Raw genomic sequence first — 16,170 nt, 5'->3', positions numbered from 1 at the left:
ATAGATTTTCTCAATCATAACAACCCCATAGAGCAGGTACTAGTGTTCTCTATTTTACTCATGAGAAAACAGTGGCAGAGAAAGTCACTTGCTCCAGGTCAAACAGCCAGTAAGTGGCAGAGCCTGGGTTGAAACCCAGGCACCCTGGCTTTGGAGCAGCACCTCTTAGCCGCAAAGCCACAGCTGTGAAATGAAACAAGTGAAAGTAATTTCTTTGCACAGACCACGGCTGTAGCAGTTTCCTTTTTGTGTCTGTTGGAGGGTGGGCAGGCATGTGGATAATTTGTGTGTCCAGAGGTCTGAGAAAGCAGAGATGATGTGGCAGTGAGTGGAGGAGAGACGCTTGGCCAAGTGGTACATGCCCACTACTGACTACTGTGCAGGGCCCAGAACAAAAACTAGTCAGGCCCTCTCTTGGCTTCCAAAGAATAGGCCTGTGGTGCTGACACTGGCCCTTGAGCTTTGAGATCTTGATCAAGTAGCCAGTTGAGATTAGTTCCAGGGTCACAAACCGAAACACCTACAAGGTGCCAGGAAAGCAAAGCAAATGTGAGAGGAAGGCTGGTGTAAGGCAGTGCCCATGGGAGGGGGGGCCGTGACCAACTGGAGTGCGTGTCCTGTCTCAAAACATTCACCTTTCACAAGCCCCCAAAGCCCGTGAAGGCCAAACAAAAGACATCCAGCCTGTGGGCCATCAGTCTGTGACCTCTGAGCAGACCGTTTCCTTCCCACTCTCTAGGTATTTCCAAGTCAGGAGCGTGGGGAACGCAGTCGGTAAACAAGGGACACAAGCTAGCCCGTGTGACAGTTAACGGCGTGATTTCCATTTTGTTAGAACCACGCTTTTCCACGCTAACCGACCGAGCAGTAGTTCACTAGCAGACAAGTCCAGACACCAGAGGCGAAGAACACTCCGGCGGTGACAGTACACATCACATACCTCATACAGAGGGAGCATTCAAGGTCAGAGGCGTCAAAAGAAGCGAGTGGAACGCTGAGAGCAGGTCTGGCCCCCGGAGCAGCGGGAGGACCTGTGGTTTAGAGCAGAAGTCACAGGTGAACCAACCTCGGTCTCACAAACAGCACTTCTGAGGCAAAGAACCCAATTATCTTGTCAGTCTGCCGCTCTCACCACCTCCCAGAGAACTGATTTAGTGGCCACGTGAGCCACTGAGAATGGGGTACCCTGAAACAGGCGCTCACAGGCTTCCAACAGTCCCATAAAGACACGCGCAAGTCAGGGACCGTCCGGAGCCCTGGGGGCTTCCTTCAAATGCACCAGGCACCTCACTCAACAAGCGGCGGCGGCAGCAACTCCGCGGACTGAGCCAGGCCTTCAGAGCTGACACTGAATCTTGGCACTGCCAGCCGCTCTGGGAAAGGTACCAAGCTGCGGCGGCTGCTTCTCAGATGCCTGCCTACGGGAACACGACTGGGAACGAGCGGCGTGAGGCCTGATCGCGCTGCCCTCACCCTACCCTCCTGGAATGGGGACGGGGGTAGCGAGAGGCTGGCCTGGAAGGAAGTGACACCATCGAGGGCATGAGATGTCAGTACTCGACGCTGTGCTCTCACAGAAACCCCACAGCCACCCCGGAGGCGGCAGAGCTGAGAGCTGGGCCCCATGCAGAGCCGCGGAGCCCTCCCGTGGAGGGTGAGGGACCTCCGTATACTGGTGAGCCGGGCCCTCCTCCGGGCCGCTTGCCCCCCGGGGAGAGTCCGCACCTGGCTTAGACGCTTTCCTAGGCACGTCTGGGTCTTGGGGTTCGGTTTGGCAGCGCTTCCTTTTCTTCTCCTGGCATTTGCCAGCCTTGCTGGAGGCAGCCTGGGGAGAGGCAGCGCCCCCCCCCGCCTCCTCCTCCGCTCCGTCCTGCTCCTCCGGGCCGTCTTGCCGCCTGTCCCCTTTCACCGGCACGAGGTTCATCGGGCTGCCTCTGTGCCCCCTGGCTGCTGCCGCCTCCTGACTAGAACAGTGTGGGCGCTCCAGCGTTTCCTGGAAAGAAAGAGCCAAACATCAGGATCTACTCGCGACCAACATCGGCCTCTGATGCTTCTCCCCAGGGGCACAGTGAGAAGATACCGCACAGTGCTGACCATCTAGAGGACGTGCAGCTTAACTGATGGGCCGTCATAGGGCACAGGCAGGCCCAGCTGGGGCGGGGCGGAGGAACCTCTGTCTGAGGCAAGGACAGAAAGGCGTGTGGGGAGAGAGTCCTTGGGCCGCGCTGAACTGGAGAATGGCAAGTGCGGTGCCAGGCCCCGCTCCTCTCCAAATCAGTCCCCAGGCACTACCTGAGGGAAAGCAAGGCATGCAGCACAGCGAGGGCACATCCAGCCGCTCAGTACTTCCTCTCACCCTCACTGCCATTCCGGGCCATCCTCGAGCCCCACACCCAGCTCCCAAGGAACTTTCGGGAAGGCTCTGGCACAGGTGTGTTCACAGGCCTGCCGAGTGCCCTCACGCTCCAGAGCTATGTGTTATACTGGTCAAACAAACTAGGGGCAAATTAGTCTTTTCACTAGATTTTGGGTGAAAAGTCTGAAAAAGAGACAAGATCATTTGGCAAAACGATCAATAATGTCTCTAGCCTTTTAAAGAATTTTTTTCCAGGAGAAGGATCTAGAAAAAACAAATCCAATGACAAGGTGCTTATGCAGGTTTACCTAGAGAACCCCTCTCTACTCCACATCCACAGCACACGGGTCAAAACGCTCATGCTGTTTTCTCCCCTCCAACCCCAACCAAAAAAATTGGTAGATAGATGAAAAATGGGCAGTGCACAGCTGGGAGAAAATGATGAGGTAAGGAGAAAAAGGATGTGGGTTTTCTGAGTCCCTAACCTGGGGAGTTCAGGGTTTTTTCAGCACTATGGCACTGCCGCATCCTTTCCACGAGCCCCAGGCATAGTCTACACGGTACACTGCTTTGCAAGGCAAAGTTTGGGTGGAAACCCAATCCCTGCTCCCCAGCTGGCTCACATGGGAAAGCCAGGGGTGCTATTTTTCTTCATTTCAGATTGAGCTGCCAGTAGAAGTCACTCCAGACACTTTGGTTCAGTGTTAGGGTTCTCAATCTTGTAATAATGATCTCAAACAAGTATTGAAATGCACTAGGGGTGCTTTGATTTCAGGAGATACTCTTAAGTTCTGCCCCACACCACCCTTTTTTGAGTCAGGTACACCTGCATTTTATTCATTCTCCAGAGCGGGGAAAGAAGCCAGGGAAATGTAAGATTCTCACCTGTCAGAGAATCCAAGAAGCCACAGAGACCCCAGGGCTCACATACAGGGGAGGAACACAGATCACAGATGGAGGGCAGGCAGATGTCCCAAGGTGCCTAGATCTTCAGAGCTCAACTCTGCCTTCACGTCTGCCCTTCTGAGCCCCAGCCTCTGCCCACTTGCCCTCTGCTGGGAAAGCTAGGGCCTGGAGACCATCGTTTTCAAAGACTCAAATACCTGCGACTTCCTAAGTCGCTTCCCTCTCCCTGGCTCCAAATATGTACTGGAAGTCTACTTACGTGTAAGACACGGTGCAGGAATATGAAATTACCTCCCCTTGGGGATCAAATGGAGTTGTCTTTGCACAAGGAACTTAGCTGGTGCTCAAAGACGAGCAGCTTGCACAAACAAAAAGCAGGAAAGGAGGGGCTGTCAGGCCCTCTTCCCAGGCTCCACCCCTAAGCTGATAAAGCCACCCCGACTGAAGGGCTCCAGGGGAAGTGGGGCAGTTCCTTTCTAGTTCTGTCAACTCTCTCTTTCAGCTGGATCTGACCAAGAACTGAAAACTAAACGTAATAAATCATCAACCCCGGGCCCCTGCCTAAAATCCAATTTCATCTTTAAGAAATAGCCTTCTAGCAAAGAACGCAGCCATGAGCGGCTCCATTTCTTCTTTCTCAGGAACCGAATGAAGTAGGAGGGTGAGGGCTCACTCCCCACGTTTGCCCACAAAACAGCCAAACGAAGCGTCACGAGCGAACTGGGTGAGTGGAGTTTTACCTGTGACAACTCTGGTAGATTATGGCTGGTGCCTTCAGTAGCCAATGACTCTACGTGTTCCTTTAATCTAGGGTGAGGTGCCAACAGCTTCAGGATATCGGGAGAATGTTCCTGAGAAGCCCCCGGGAGTGATGGTGAAAAGAAACTAAGGAGAAGCTGTGACATAAAACAGAAGACTTCACTACTTAAGTTTCTACAGGTGCTTGGGTGAAGGGCGGGGGGGAGGAAGGGGCAAAGGGCACAGCTTGCGGGGCCAAACTCCAGGGAGGAAGCCTTGGACCAGAGACCCCGACACAGTGGGGCAGGGGTCCTCACTTCAGCGCGTCGGAATTGCCTGGGGAGCTTAAGAAAACTCCAGGTTCTAAGTTCCCATGCCCGGCTCCCCCAGGTCTGAAGTGTGGCCCGAGAATCTGGATTTTTAAAAGGCACTACAGATGCCTTTGTCAGCCTTGCCAGAGGTACAAACCACCACTCCGCTGCTACCATTCCGTAGAAATATCTGCAGGGGGATTTCAAAACCTACCTAGGAGGAAAGAGGCAGAGGTGAAGGCGGGAGAGAAGCGTCAGCAGGGGGACCTGGAGTTGTGTCCGCGACACCCCCATGGGTAGAAGGTGACAAATGTCATCGAGGTTCCTCGATATTTCTTCCCACCCTGCCCATTTTGCTCCCTCCTCCATCAGCCCCGGATCATGAATCCCTTCAGCAGTGAAATGTTAGGAAAAGCAGAACCCAACCTTCCTCCCTCTTCTCCTAGTCTCTCCTCCCCGTTTCTGGCCTTCACTTTCCAGAGAATGTCAGGTATCGTCAAGGACTGGGGGCAGGCCGCTTCCAGTCTATGGCTGGCTTCCTTTGCAATTGATAAGCTGGGGGCAGTGGTGCGGGGGCAGGTAGAAGACCCAGAAGGGACTGTGAGTCAAAGATGTGCGGTCGCGTGGACGCTGCGCCATCAGCTGCCCACATCCTTGTTTCAGTTCTCCCCTGTGAAAGTGCCAATTATCAATATACATATGTATCTATCGTATGTAACACAACACAGGAAGGCAGGTCACTCACTTCTAAAACAGATTCACAAGTTTGCCGCTGAGACCCACTAAAGGGCGCTCCACCCCTTGTTCTGGGTAATAGGGTATTAACTGATCAGGAGAATCTGACCGAAACTCTGACCAAACTCTCTCTGGTTTGATTTGCTCTTTTGCTAGCCCCCAGCAGTTCCTTCGTGATGTTCCTTCTGACGCCAGCACTTTCCACATAGCCAAGCCCTGCTCATCCCTCAAGGCTCAGCTCCAGCACTGCCTTCCCCTACTCCCCCAGCCCCCCTGATCTCTCCTGTCCTTCTGTGTTCTCGACTACACCATAAGATAGCACCTTACACTACACAGTCTTGTGTTAGCCTCAAATTGCGTTGCAGATATAAGTCTTTCTCTCTAACCAGATGGTCACCTTCTGGAGGGCACGTGACAGATGTCCAGTAAATACCCATCACACTGGATGGAACTGAATTAAGACACTAGCCATCCCAGGGCGCAGGGAGAGGCCTAGGGTTCAGACCCAAAGTCTTCAGCAGATGCCTCTATCTCCTCCCAGCTGTAAGTTGGTAAAGGAGTGAGGTGGGGAGGTACTCAGTGTGCCCAGGGCCATAAATACCAGCTTTCAGAGGCTCCTCTTCCACAGGAGCCAAAGTTGGCTCTCAGAAGCCCTCCCGAGTGGCCCACCAGGACCAACCAACCCACTTCTGAAGCAATCTCCCTGGAATTCTCCCAGAAAGAGCACTGGGCAGCCACAGGGCATCCCAAGGTACAAGGATAAAAGGGTAGAGTGTGGTGAGAGGGAAGGAGAGGCAGAGAGGGAACTCGAAGGAAACAAAGCAGAAGTAACAGCAGCACTGACCTCCTTCCTTTAATACCTAAGATCTCAGACTAGGCCTTCTCAGTGGCTTTGGAAAACAAAATTTGGGGTCAACTCTCAGTGAGAATGAGCATGCCACATACGAATGGAAGTCAATTCCACTTCAGTGTCAGCCTTTGAAAGACCCAGATGGGTCAAGAGGGCAGAAAAGAATCTGAGGTAAATACAAACATTAAAAAGAAACCCAGGCCTGTGAGTGGCTAAGGCAGCTAATTAATCCCAAGTGAACCTGGACCATCTGTGTCATATCTTTATCCCTGGAATGGGAACAATCCAGTAAATAAGCAAAGCGGAGGGTCCTCAGTGTTCTTAAGTAGCTGCCATGCCTTCGCCACACTCAGTGGAAATTCGCCTCTAAATTCTCACCCTAGCTTCAGAACTCCAGAACACTCGTCACAGGCAAATGCTTGCTTGTATTGTCCGAAATTTATATTACACTATATAACAAGTGCAAGATTGTAAGGTAGGTCCTTGAGGACTGACACTGTGGCTTATGCCTCTTTGGGTCTCAGAGCTTAGCACAATGTGTTGCCCTGCCCCGTTAAGGCAGCTGTGGAAATGACACTAGGTTGTCTGTAGAATCGGGCTGTAAAGAGAGATCAACCCAAATGATGATACCAGAGCCTCTCAGGCCAACTGGGAAATGGACAAATGAGAATAAAGAAACCACTCACTCCTGAGCCCAACACCTGCCTCTTTTGGCCTTTGCACACTCTGTCCCCAAAAGTCAAGGCTCTTCTAATCACCTCTGTCCATCCATCCCAGACCTGGATAATTCCATTGCTGCTCTCCCCCTAGCCCCAGCAGTGGGTGCTGAGACTCCTGACAAGGCCTCCTGGAAGGCAGGATGGTGGAGCAGCTCACAAGGCAGACTCTGGAAGCAGGTGGGGTTGCGTTTGATTGCTCTTTCACCAATCACTAAGTGTGTGACCTCAGGAAAGTCACCAAGCCTCAGCTTCCCATCTGTCTCATCTGTAACATGGGGATAAATAATAGTACCTACCCTCATAGGGACACTGTGGAAATTAAATTATATCTTCCCCATAAAGCTCATAGCACAGTGCGGGGTGCATAGGAAACGCTCAATAAATGTTAGCTATTATTATTATTACTCACACTATGGAGTACAGTTAAGATTTGGGAAAGGGTCCACAGCTTGGAGCAATTCTCTGCCACCAGCGTTCTGACTAACCAGGCCAAAGCAACTTCCCGGAAAAGAAACCTTCCGCGAGAGGCAGAACCTCCAGAGCTCAGCTTCCCCTAGTTCATTGATTTTGCTAAGGATTCCTTTCTGGAGCCTTCAGAAACCACTCCTGTCTATTGCGCCCTTTCTTCATCCACTGCTCTGCCTCACTGTACTGGGACAGAGGCGCCTGGGGAGTGGCGGTGAATAGGGAGTGGGAGAGCAGAGGCCACCACTGATTGCTAGCATCCGACTTCCAGGCCAACTAGCCAGACACCGTGAGAATACACTGCAGAACAGTAAGCAACGAAGTCCACGAACTGAGGATGCTTGAGCCTTCACTAATGCGCCCAGTATTTAAAAACTAACATCCACATTCTCCCAGGACTCAAGGCTTGGAATGACTGTTTGGATTATATTGTAATAGTCCTTGACTTAAATTCTGTATGTGTTTTATTTCTAGCAAAGGAGCTGAAGGTTGGAGTTCTGCATATGGCAGGGCAGATGGGACCCAACATCCCTTCTGAGGAGCTGGCTGCCCTGTGTGACTGGTGAAGCTGTGACTCAGCCCAAGAAAAGTTCTACAACTGCAGGCAGCCTCACACCCAGGACCTCTTGCCAACAGCCAGAATCTCCTCAGTGGGCCTCCATCCCCATGTTAACTTATTTGGTTTTATTTTGTTTTGTTTGTTTCCCACTGACAACCCAAACCCCGAGTCAAAGAAGCAAGAACATTCCTCACCAGCTCCTACAGAAATGCAGGAACTGCTCAGTCTGATTGTACATGCCAAAAGGATGGTGCTTCCGGGCCATCAATTGGCACTTGTGTCTCGCTCCTGTCCCCTTGACCCAGGGAGCCACCCACTCAGGACCCCCCATCCCAGGAAGGGCAGCTCCCTCACTCCCCCCACCCGGAGAAGACAGAGGGATGGGGGCCCACTGGGCAGCTGGACCTGACGTCATCTCAACTCACCCTTTGGGCTTCAGCTCTTGCTCTTTTGTTCTTTCCATCAAGGGACACACAGTATAGAAACTCCCTTAGTGCTTCCTCCACCTTGCCCAGGGTGGCTAAGGCTTGCGCTTTTCTGAAGTGTGCCTGGAAGAAAACATGAGCATTCAATCCCATTCTTATCCACCTCTTGATGCTGCTATCATTCATAACACCAGCTAACTGCTTCATGGGTTTTCACTGTCATGTGAAGGGTTTTAAAAGGACTATCTTATCTATAGCCCTACTAGGTAGGCAACTGTTCTGAAGCCCATTTTCAAGGAGATAAACTGAGACCCAGAGAAATGACTCGCCCAAAATAACCTGGGTGGGAAATTGCAGAATCAGGTTTTGAGCCTGGGACTGACTGATAGCGAAGCCCAAATTCTCAACCACTGTGCCATACTACCTCCCCCGCAACTCCGCCTCCCCCTCTCCTGGCCCCACCATTGTATTGGAGGAGGTACCAAATGTAGCAAGAGCCCCCGTTTGAGCACATACTAACCAGGTTTCAGGACCTGCCTGGATGGGCCTTCCTGGTAACTGGTCTGTCAAGCTGAGACCTAGTCCACGTTGCCGGCTGAGTGACCACCTACACTCACTGATCATTTATCAGAAGAGGCCCAAGTGAGCCAAGGCACGTGATCTCTCCAAGACCTCGAAGGTAGCTAGTAGCAAAGCTGGAACTAGAACTGTGTCCCCCCCCCCCCCCCCGCAAAGCAGACCGCCCCTTTGGAGGGCTAACCAGGGCCTGCGCAAACACTTTGGCTCCGGTGGGCTCAGCTCACATCTGCTCCCTCGCCACATCTTGAAATAGTATAAGAAGTTTTAGGGCTCCTCAGGGTTCAAGCCCAACTGCCCTGGGAGAGAAACCCTAAGGGGTAGGAGAGGAGCATCCTGGGGAAGAGGGAGGAAAAAGAAGAGAGGTGGGAAGAGGGCTGCCTTCTCTCCGTGCCTTAGGACAGGTGCTCCTGGCAGCTTGGCTTCGAGGCTGCCCCTCAGGGGCCTGCTCCCCACTCCCTCACCTCCACGACTGACCCCGAGTGTAACTTAGTGAAGGAAACAATCCAGGTTGCAGCTGCTGGGCGCTCTAATATGCGGGGCCTCCCCTTCCGACACACCTCTACAGGCCGCGGTGCCCTCCGGCTCAGGCCTGGCTACAGGGGCCAGCTGGGATCTGCCTTCTTGAGCAGTGGCCCCTGCTCCAAGCCTCTTGGGGGCCTCCCCCAGAACTCCCCCTCCTTCTGGAGCCGGATGCATGGCTTGTTGCATCTTCCCAGCAGTGCTCCAGGGGCCCTCAGGAGAAAGGCTTGTGTGACATTTCAGGGCGGCTAGAGGGGATAAATGCTGGGAGCCTGGAGAGGCTTTTGGGATCTGACCAATCATACCAAGAAGCAACCCATATATACTCCACTTGCTCAGGGCAGCCAGCTCACCCTACTGGGAGCTGTACCGCCTGCAGGAGAGTTTGAGAAGCACCGAGCCCTGGCTGGGTGGCTGGAATAGGGCTGCACGCGGTGAACTCCTCCCATAGGGGCGTTTCATATAGAAATGGTGGGAAATATGCAAATCGGGGTGTGAGGTGGCTCTGAATCAGAAGCCTCGGTTCAAGTCTTCTCTCAACCCCCAAGTCAGTAGAGTTCTCTCGTCACTGCCTCTCTGCTTACCCCAGCGCTTTGGGGAAATGAACTCCTGTTTAATATTTCCACCAACTCTTCCTTCACGGGGGAAGTCACTTTTCCTGTTTCATCCAAAATGGTCCACTGCTTACTCAGCCTTGTCTCCCACTGCACTGTGGAGGCCCCAGCCCTTAGGGGGCGTAAGCAGAAAGAGCAGAAAGAGTTGCAAGAGAAGTCCTCTTACGCCCAGGCAGCTCACTGGCCTGCGCCACTACAAGGCCTGAAATGCTCCCACTGAAGCTCCGGTGGGTTAAGACTTTGGTGACTTTGAATAAACTGTAATTGTGCTCCTTGGGAAAGAGAATATACTAATCCATCATCACTCATGAAAATCTTCTCATGAAAGAACATACGAGATTCTCTCTGACATTAATGGCCCAGTATGCAGCTCCACAATGTTTTATCTGAAGTTCCCAGATCCAGAAAACAGTCTGATAATCCAATATTTTCATAAGCTTGACATCAAAATCATTAGGCGGCAAAACCTGACCTAAGATGATGTGTGTTACAGTCTTTGTCCCACTTAGTGTATATTTTCATGTAATATCCTGCAGAAATAGTGTGTGTGACTGTGGGGTGCTGTCCAGAGCTAATACCTGGTCTTTGTGAGATTGGAAACATTCTGGATTCTGAACCTATCTGGCCCCACGGGATTCAGATAAGGGATCACAGCCTTGGATGAGCTGGGGTTGTGTAGAGAGAGGACTACACCAAGAGCCAGCGTTACAGCTCACAGAATGGTCTCTTGGCCACGCTCACCTGTAACCCTCACTGCATCCCTGTGAGGCGATCAGGGCAGACAGCAAGATCTTCGTTTTGCAAACTAGGACATTTAGGGTTCAGAGAGTGAAGCGACTTCCCCATGGTCACTTAGCTTGCAGGTAGTAGAGCCCAGGCTCAAATCTAATCTTCTAAACAAAATATTGAAATGTGGCTGAGGGCCAGTCCTGAGGCCTGACAGAGATGCAGAAAGTGGCACTTTGCACCCTGGCATCTTGAGAGATGCTGAACCTGTCTTTCTCCCCACCCTTCCATGTGACCTACATGTTTAGGGAACCGGCAGGCTGACTGACTACATTAAGGACTTCAGATGGCAGAACGAGCCAGCAATACTTCTCTCTCCCTCCTCTTTCTACTGTCCTGGGAAAAGAATGATGCTGATGATGGCAGACACATACAACGCTATGTGCCAGGCATTGTTCTAAGTATCTGCATGCATTAGCTCATGTAATCCTCACAACAAACCCTGTGAAGTAGATGCTTTGAATATCCTCATTTTATAGATGAGAAGATGAGGTACAGGGAGGTTAGGTAATTTGCCAAGGCTGCACAGCTAGTGAAAGTAGCAGAGCTGGGACATAAACTCAGGCAGTCTGGCTCCCAAGTCCATGCTCTAGAGTGTCACAAGGCCCAGGCTGCTCTGCAGGCCATCAGTGGAAGATCAGCTCCCTTGCAGATCCCTAAGTCACCCTTTGTCAAGGGACACCCCCCAGCTCCTTTGAAGAGCCTTCTCCCTGCTCTGAGTGAGGGAGGCAGTCCTTCCTGCCAGTTCCTGTCTGCAGTACAATTCCTTCCCATCCCTCCCATCCCACACTCACCTTAAACCCCATGGGGCGGAGCTTACATGCTATTTCTGCATCGTGCAGTGCATCCTCATGAGACTCCAAGGTGAAATAAATTTGAGACCGGTTGCTGTAAAGTAAGTGGTCATTTGGAGCTGCCAAAATGAGAAAAAACAAACAAACAACAACAAAAAAACCTTGAGCAAAATGGCAAGTTATCTAGGACTTTTCTACTAGGGACCCAAAGGGGTAAGCTCGATCTCCAGCCCTAATATTGCCCTGCCTACCACACCCCCCAACCACTCTGGGTCTGAGCTTCCCCACCTGTAAAGAAGTCATTTTTCCCCTTCTCTCAAGCAGTTCCTTAGAGGGCCTGTGGTGTCAGTGGTGCATTAGCAACTTTGACATACAGGAAACTCTGGCACCCTGCTTCATGGCCGTGGCTAGCAACTGGCAGCCTGGCTTCTGGGTGAGGTACTGCCCACAAGGAAACAGGCCAGGGAGGAAGGAGAAGGGATGGCCAGATGTGACCCCCATCCTTGCCACCAGGAAGACAAGTCCAAGTTAGTCTCCCGGTGATATCAGCGACATCTCTGTCTACAAACCCCAGCACACATGAAGTTCTTCTGAAGAAAATAGAAATGCGTCCGCAAGCCTCCATCCTCTCATTACAGATGGGCAGATGTGAATGGACAAGGCTTCTGGGAATAAAGTGAGGTTGGCTCTCACCAATACTCTGAACCACTAGATGCCAGGGCTGGAAAGGCCTTTAGAGATCATCTGGCTCAATCAACCCATTCTTCAAGGAAAATCAAGCCCAGAGAGGGGAAGGCATCTGCTCAAAGTCTAGCTAGTTGGCCAGACTCTGAATCTGGGGTGGGAGACAGGTTCCTTTTTTTCCGAAGGGGAGTGTAGTACTTCGAATAGTAAGGAAGAGAGACTGGCCATCTTCCAGCACAAAGATACTCTTTGTTGGGGAGGTCCCTTTCCTCTTAGAAGGGTGAAGAGGTCTTGACATTTTTCACCCTGACTCCTCTGGTGGTGCAAGGAAGAACCCCCAGGGAAAAGTGGTGACAACAACAAAGGGGGAGGAGGAGGAGGGCAGGAAGGGGCTTTCCTGGCCCTTACGGGTCCGCTGAAAGGAATGGAACCTCCCTTGGAGACCTGGGCTTAAGCGGCGCCACCTGTCTACTTCATACTGCCCTGCTATTCCCCAGGGACTGGGCTCCAGCTTCTGCTGCGGGAACAGGCTTTGCTGGGGTTTTCCCCCCAGGGGTGTGCAGAGGGTTCGCCTGGGTGCCAATTACTTGCTCTTAAGACATCAGTCAAGAGTTTGCAGTCTCCTCTGTCCCTTTCCTTGCAGCACACACTGTGCTTTGCTTGGGCACACGGGGTCTCGTTCCTCCCCCTCCCCCATTACCTGTTGCAAGCTCGGGTGGAGATTCAACACGTGGAGGCGCCAGCCCACCCCCTCCTCCACCCATCCGAGTGGGGCTCAGGGCACCCTGGGATCCCAGAGCCCTGTCTGCCCAGCCCTGTCGCCTCCTCCCCGGCACGCTTCGCCAGACACCGCGCCCCGCCGCCGAGCTCCTGGCAGCCGGCCAGAGCTGGGCAATACCCGCGGCTCGGCGGCCACTTCCTGGGTCCAGACGCGGGGGGTCGGGGAGGGGGAGAGTCGTTCCCTGAGGGAACTCGGGCGCCCTAGTGCGGCCCGGGGCGCGGGACTGCCCACATCGCCCTTGAGGCCGCAAAGACCACCCATCCCTCCTCAGGCGGCACGGGAAAGCGGGACAGAGGCGGGCCCCTTGGCAGCCAGCCCACGGTCCCCGGGGATCCCCGAGCCGTCGCCTGGCCGGTCGCCCTCTGGGCTGTCGGGCTGGTGTTCGAGGCGAGAGCGCAGGCTGCGGGCGGTCGGGCGGGGGGGGGGGCATCTATTTCAGCCGAGGATCGTGTGATAGGAAGCGGTGACAATGAGTCACAGGGCGACGGGGCGCGAGCGCTCCCCCCACCCCGCCCGCACACGCTCCCGGGATGGTTTCCGAGGCGAGCGTGGCCCACTTCAGCTACCTCAGCCGTTACACAATCTCGCCCGCCCGCGCGGAGGAGGGGCCGCCCGGCCCGGGCCGCTCGCGGCCCTTATGCAACCAGTGCTCTCCTGACCTAATTCCACGCCGGACCCACCCCACCGGGAGCCGCGGCCCCGGAAGGGACAACTCCCGGCAGCCACGGCGGCCCCAGGCCGGGAGGGAGCGGCAGACGCAGGCGCCGACCGAACATCCCAGGCTGGCGGGAGCCCAGAGGCCCCGGCGCGTGAGTGGGAAGGGTGCGAAGTTCCCCTGCTGGCCCGAAAGCTACGGGCAGGTGTTAAGAGGGGCCCGGGCGCGCAGAGACAGAAGGAGAAGGCAAGCCCGAGAAACAGACGGTGACACCGAGCAAGAGCCAGAGTGACAAAGATACGGAAAGAAAGAAAAAGACGGAGAAACAGAGCGACACAAACAGAAGCAGGGGCTGAGACACGCAGAAGCACACAAGCTAACAGGAGACACAGAAAAAGACAAAGAGCAGAGAGATAGACAGAGACCCAGAGAAAGGGCGATGAACCAGTAGAGACAGAGAAGAAGTCGGAGACGGAACTCCAGAGCCCCCCTCCTCCACTCCGGTCGCGGTCCATCCGAAGGTCCGCGCGCCCTCCTCCGCCCGGGTCCACCCCGCAGCTCCCCGCCGGGCTCGTGCCCCCGCCCGCCCCGGCCCCGGCGGCACGGTGGGCTCACCTAGCCTAACTGCCTCGTTGTACTTGAGCAGCGCCGCCTCCACCTGGTGCTCGCGGTACAGCCGGTTGCCCTCGTGCCGGAGTTGCGACGCCCTTGCTGGGCCCGGGAACAACTTGCCGAGGAGGCCGCTGAGCACCACGTTGACCCGCAGCGGCGGCGGCGCCTGCTGCCCAGCCCGCCGGGCCCCGCGCGCCCGCCCGGTGGCCACCATCAAAGCGGAGAGTTTGACCCCGCACAGCGCACAGCGCCGGTCGGCTGCCCGCCCGCGTTCCAGGCACAGTTTACAAAAGGTGTGTCCGCAGGACAAGGACACGGGGTCTGAGAGAAATCCATGGCACTTCCGGCACTTGAAGCCGTCCCACACCTCGGTGGCCTCGGCGGCCGTCGCCGCCCCTGCCTCTTCCGCCGCCAGCGCGCAGCTCGCCCCGCGGCTCCCGTCCGGGGGCTCCGGCGCCGGCTCCTCGCCTTGAGGGACTTTCTCGGCCAGGCAGCGCACCAGCTGCTCCAGCTGCTCGGCCACCAGCTGCTGCCGCTCCGAGAGCTGTCGGTACACCTCGAGGGCTTCCCGGAGGCGCCCCCCAGACGCCAGGGCGTCGGCCTGCGTGAGCAGGACTTCGCACTCCGGCGTCGAGGCCCTCGGAGGCCGTTCCTGCGGCGGCGGCCGAGTCGGTAGAGGTGCGGGGCCTTCTGTAGCCGCCTCTGGGTGGGGGTCCGTGTCTCCGCGGGCCAGTGATGCCGCCGGCTCCGCCAGCTCTAAGTTGTTGCTGCAGAGCTCGGCGGGCAAGCTCAGCATCTGTTCAGTCTGAAATGAAGCCATAGGGAGAGGAACATGCGTGGGGAAGAGGCGTCTAGGGGCCGGGGACGCGGAGCAGGGAGCGGCGGCTGGAGGGAGTCGGGGCTGCCACGGCCGCCGCTCTGCCGCTCGCCGGCGCCTGCACTGCCTCCGCGAGCTCCATGCCGGCCGCCCCACGCCGCCTAATAACTGTCTTGTCTCAGCAAAGTGTTATATAAAACGACACCACGTGATGCGCCGCCACGCCGCTCATTGGCCGGCGGCGGGGCGATTGTTACAAAACCAGACAGTTTTGTAACAGTGTTGCGCTTGCTTCTTTGGGCTTAGCTTTTCTTGGCTTCTTTTTGCGGTTGTTTGTGTTTACACTCTGCCTTAGTTCCCCCTCGCAATGTGGTTCCTTTCCGGAAGACGGGGAGGGAAAGAAAAAACCCAGCGTCTTCTCCTGGGCTTCTCCGTCTCCAAACCCTACCCCATCCCACCTCCAAACCCGTCAGCAAACAGGTCCCCTCTTCCAGCCGCTCGCTAGCGGTCCCCTCTCCCCTCGAGAGGCCGGTACCTCGAGGCGCGCAGTCCACCAGGTCTTTGGGGACGCCGGAGGCTTGCCCTCCCAGGGGCGACAGCGGCTGTGTGCGAAGGGAAGCGGGTTGGGAGGGTCCCCGGGCAGCCCCCCACCCGGGTCCCGGCCTCGGCTCCTCACACCCGGGGTCCCTGGCCACCTTCCCCATGGAGTCCCCCAAAGGTAGTGTGTGCGGTTATCCGAGGGCGCTTGATCTCCTGTGCCGGGAGCGACTCGGAGCAGCGGGCCCGGCGGGCTCAGCAGTTTGGCGGCGCTCGCTGAGCGGAGAGGGACGTGCGGAGAAGATGCGCTCGCCGGCTAGCGCCCGGAGGAGGCCCCCCGCGCGCCCCGCTTCCTCACCTCTGTCTCCTCCAACGCTGGAACCTGCGCTGGGGCAGGATGGGCGCGGCCGCGAGCACAAGGCCTGCTGGGGTCAGTGGGCACTCCGGGGGCGTGGGAGAACGGCGGGCGGAAGGCGGGAACCCAGAGCGCTGCTCGGAAGAAAGTCCGCGAGTCCCGGCGCACTCCAGCGGCCGGCCCCGCTGCCTGCCGGTCCGCCGCTCCAGAGCGGAGACTTCCGACGCAGGCGCGTCACAGTGGGGGGCTGCGCACAAGCCGCGATGCTTGGCTCACAACGGCTAGTGGCCTCAAGGGTGCCCCGCTTCCTTCCAGAAGGCCAGAGTGAACCGCCCACCCCACGTCTCCCTCCCACCCTCACACTTCGGACGGG

At 55.6% G+C, this 16,170-nt stretch overlaps 1 protein-coding gene across 4 annotated transcripts in view; it reads right to left on the bottom strand.

The window, feature by feature from the left end:
* LONRF3 (LON peptidase N-terminal domain and ring finger 3) overlaps positions 1–15,066 on the bottom strand; it is a 37,084-nt gene extending 22,018 nt beyond the window's left edge. For 2 of the 4 annotated variants that reach the window (XM_036839854.1, XM_036839855.1), the window contains exons 1-6: positions 14,092–15,050; positions 11,357–11,475; positions 8,065–8,187; positions 4,003–4,158; positions 1,726–1,993; positions 941–1,031 (exon numbers count right to left, since the gene is read on the bottom strand). In XM_036839854.1, coding sequence (XP_036695749.1) covers positions 941–1,031; positions 1,726–1,993; positions 4,003–4,158; positions 8,065–8,187; positions 11,357–11,475; positions 14,092–14,908 — 1,574 coding nt within the window. In that variant the 5' untranslated portion in view covers positions 14,909–15,050. Of the gene's footprint in view, positions 1–940; positions 1,032–1,725; positions 1,994–4,002; positions 4,159–8,064; positions 8,188–11,356; positions 11,476–14,091 lie in introns of all 4 variants that reach the window. The other 2 variants (XM_036839857.1, XM_036839856.1) reach the window with 2 other exon arrangements.
* Between the last annotated feature and the right edge of the window lie 1,104 nt (positions 15,067–16,170).

Source organism: Balaenoptera musculus, chromosome X (assembly GCF_009873245.2).
Source record: "Balaenoptera musculus isolate JJ_BM4_2016_0621 chromosome X, mBalMus1.pri.v3, whole genome shotgun sequence".
NCBI classification, from domain to species: domain Eukaryota; kingdom Metazoa; phylum Chordata; class Mammalia; order Artiodactyla; family Balaenopteridae; genus Balaenoptera; species Balaenoptera musculus.
Note: the sequence above shows the minus strand (reverse complement) of the source record. Positions and strands in the feature narration are given on the sequence as shown.